Source organism: Amphimedon queenslandica, unplaced genomic scaffold, assembly GCF_000090795.2.
Source record: "Amphimedon queenslandica unplaced genomic scaffold, v1.1 AMPQUscaffold_12855, whole genome shotgun sequence".
Classification (NCBI taxonomy): Eukaryota; Metazoa; Porifera; class Demospongiae; order Haplosclerida; family Niphatidae; genus Amphimedon; species Amphimedon queenslandica.
In genome coordinates, this window is record NW_003546909.1 from 32,229 (window position 1) to 35,697 (window position 3,469).

Below are 3,469 nucleotides of genomic sequence, written 5' to 3' on the forward strand. Positions count from 1 at the left end.
AACTCCTCTTACTTTCAATTTGAATAACCAGATTTCTAGGTGAAGGCAGTTTTTAACCAAACAAATTGATTAACATAGAGATATTTCTCCTTTTCTACTAGTAATGCCACTTAGTTTGATTTTCATATTGCTCAACACCACATTTTCCTATATTAGCCCTGTTTAATTGAAATATCTCTATGTTACTGTATGTGTAATCATGTAAAGAGGCTATATTGTAAATTTGGTCTGATTCTGATCACTACAGGCAAAGTTTTTCGAAAGTTTGCATTTTTCTGGCATAAAACACCAATTTCAAAATCTAAACTTCATTTTACAGCTTTATATATTTCCAGCCCCTTTCTTAAAGGTTTTTCATTAAAATAAAACCCATTTTTAGAGGAGCATAAAGAACCTAATAAGATTCTTATATGGGACACTTATATGGCTTAAGCATTCCTGCATAAAATAATTGTTGCTATAGGCAGCACCCTTAATGTTTTTATCAAATATTGCATTACATGTATAATACATGTACCATAAATGTTCAAATAAAAGCCCAGGTGTTTATTTCTTTCCAGGACAAAAAAATTGTGTAAAATAAAAAAAGAAAAAGTAAAACTGGGATTTGAACTCAGAACTCCAGATTCAATGCACTCAGCTTAACAAGTTAGGCCATTTGGGACACTCTTAAGATTTTAGGACTTATATTGAGTAAAATATGCGTATCTATACTTATGCATATCTATAGCTCCTCCCTCCTCCTCCTCCTCCTCTCTCTCATGTCCTGCAGTATAATCTGTTTATGTGGTTTGTTATTTCCTGAGTGTTTAATGTATTTTATCAAACATTGCATTACATGTATAATACATGTATTTATTAAACATTGCATGTATTTATGTGACGTAAATAAAATGGCACGTGGTCACAAATTTGCCAAATTAAAACGGCAGCAATCACCCAAATTTAGCAACGGTGTACTACAGGACATGATACTCCTCCACATATTTAACACATTATCATATTTCATTGAGTAAATGACTAAAAGCTACTGCCATATTTTATCAAGCATTACATGTACATATACAATGTATACATGTATTTATTGGACATTAAAATTATTTTATCAAATATTGCATGATTTGTTAAACGTTACATTCATTTATTAAACGTTACATGTATTTATGAGACGTTACATGTATTTGTATTCCAGAGCTTCTTTTATGTCGAAAGTCTAACAGTTGACAACAGCACAATCAAGTTTCAAATATGGGATACAGCTGGACAGGAGAGAGTAAGTCACACAATAAATATATTTTATTTATTATTTTTATTCTTTTTTATCTCTTCTAATTAGTATCGGTCACTATTACCAATATATTACAGAAATGCAGCAGCAGCCATTGTTGTGTATGATATAACAAATGAAGTAAGAATTATTATTATTATTATCGTATAGTAGAAAATTTTGTGGCCCAAAATTTTTGCGAATCTGTCTAAAAAATTGATTTCATGGCTTTAATTTTTGTGGTTTTCTACTTTTTGGTCACAGATTTAATTTTCATAAATTTTGTAAAAAATGCGAAATTCACGACCCCCTTTTCCCACTATACGAAATTTTCCCACCATACGGATTATTTTATATCTATGTAGGCATACATTGTATATTGCTGTATTTATTATTATTATTATTGTTGTTATTATTATTGTTGTTGTTGTTATTATTATGTGCATTGTTGTACATGTAGGGATCATTCACAGTGTTACAGGATTGGATAGCAGAACTACACAGACTAGGTCCACCTAATATTGTATTAGCAATTGCTGGAAATAAATGTGACCTTGAAGATAAAAGAGAAGTATGACTAGTATAATTGTATATGTACATCAGAGCATTAAAATATAACAAAAATTTGAGGTGATTTTGGAGCCATTTTTCAAACAAACCATAGGCTTATAGTCTTGGGTATTTTTTAAAAATTGGCTGTTTTAAAAAACAGCCATAACTTGAGAAATTTAAGTCAGAATCACCTCAAACTTTCTACACAGCATAAGTACATCAATATATATCAGAAAATGTAATAAATCCTCTCTCTCTCCCTCTCTCTACTACACTCTCCTTTTATCTCCTCTCCTTTCTCTCCCTTCTCCTCTCCTCTTAGATTCCAGCTGAACAAGGTCAGACTTATGCATCAGAAGTTAATGCCATATTTGGAGAGACTAGTGCCTTCACTGCTAGGAATGTTGAGGAAATGTTCATTGAAATAAGTGAGTAGCTACTAATGATGTACTGTAGTATGTACTATTGTAACATAATCTCTCTCTCTCTCTTGTCTCATAGCTCGTAAGTTACCACCAGATTGTTTAACTAGTTTACCAGCTGGTGCCTCTCTCTTAAGACAGACTGATACACCACGTGCTAAGGGAGGATGCTGTGGAGGAGGGGGATGGGTACAAAGGACCATCATAATAGTTCAGTTATAATAAGATAATAAATTTATTATTATTATTATTATTATTATTATTATTTTAATAACAACTGACACATGTACTGCTTGCCCAATAAGCTGGTTGTACTATTCTCTTCTACTTTATTGTTTTAATTGTCTTTGGTTGCAATAATAATTTATTATTAAAATGGGTGAACGCAATTATTATTATTATTATTATTATTATTATTTTGTATTTACTTGTTTTTGTACGTGTTTATCATAAATCACTTTGTTAATTATTTTGTGTTTAAATTAATAATTATTAAATAATTGATGAGTCAGCATCCTCAATAAAAGCGAAATACAATTATTATTAATTAATTATAAAATATTACTCTATCTTTTATAACATTATAGTCATGGTATTCTGTGCATATGTCTTTGTGTTTCAGATCTAGAAAGAGATTTATATTTTTATTAATTGTTAACGATTGAAGAATTAGTAATATTCCATCAGATGATATTGAATTGTGTCCTATTTGTAATTCAGTTAATGTTGAATTGTTGATAATTAGTTCAGAAAGAGACTGAGCACTAACTGAAGTAATACGAGGATTCTTAAGGAAGAATAATCCAAAAAGTGTGTTATTGTGTGTTTGTAGTACGTTTGTAATATCAGCAACTGCTTTGTCATCAATGGAACAGTTAATAAGAAATAAATTTAATAATGATTTATTATTAGCCAGTAAGTTACATAAGGATGAGATGCAGTCCTGTGTTAGTTGAGTGTCTTGTATTCTCAAGTATTCCACCTTTTCATTTTGTAATAAAACTGGCAACAGATCACACACAACGTCAGGAGATGATTTGTTGATGACAATGGTTGTGTGTTTGTATGTTAATAGAGAAACTACTTCTTGACATTGTATTAAAGATGGAGAGGTCAGTTGAACACCATCATCATACCACCTAATTGCTTTAGGTTTTCCTGAATACATAAACAATTATAATTAATTACTGTATTATCAAGTATAATTCTCTACTATCATATTTTTAAT

General features: G+C 30.3%; 2 protein-coding genes across 2 annotated transcripts in view; one reads left to right on the forward strand and one right to left on the reverse strand.

Annotated features, from left to right (window-relative positions):
- Positions 1–2,463, forward strand: part of LOC100631584 (ras-related protein RABF2b-like) — an 11,993-nt gene extending 9,530 nt beyond the window's left edge. The window contains exons 3-7 of the mRNA XM_020002696.1: positions 1,193–1,273; positions 1,337–1,408; positions 1,728–1,838; positions 2,142–2,247; positions 2,321–2,463. Of these exons, the coding sequence (XP_019858255.1) occupies positions 1,193–1,273; positions 1,337–1,408; positions 1,728–1,838; positions 2,142–2,247; positions 2,321–2,463 (513 nt within the window). The remainder of the gene's footprint in view (positions 1–1,192; positions 1,274–1,336; positions 1,409–1,727; positions 1,839–2,141; positions 2,248–2,320) is intronic.
- A 291-nt stretch (positions 2,464–2,754) lies between these two features.
- Positions 2,755–3,469, reverse strand: part of LOC109586504 (uncharacterized) — a 3,505-nt gene continuing 2,790 nt past the window's right edge. The window contains exon 10 of the mRNA XM_020002697.1: positions 2,755–3,399. Coding sequence (XP_019858256.1) covers positions 2,789–3,399 — 611 coding nt within the window. The 3' untranslated portion in view covers positions 2,755–2,788. The remainder of the gene's footprint in view (positions 3,400–3,469) is intronic.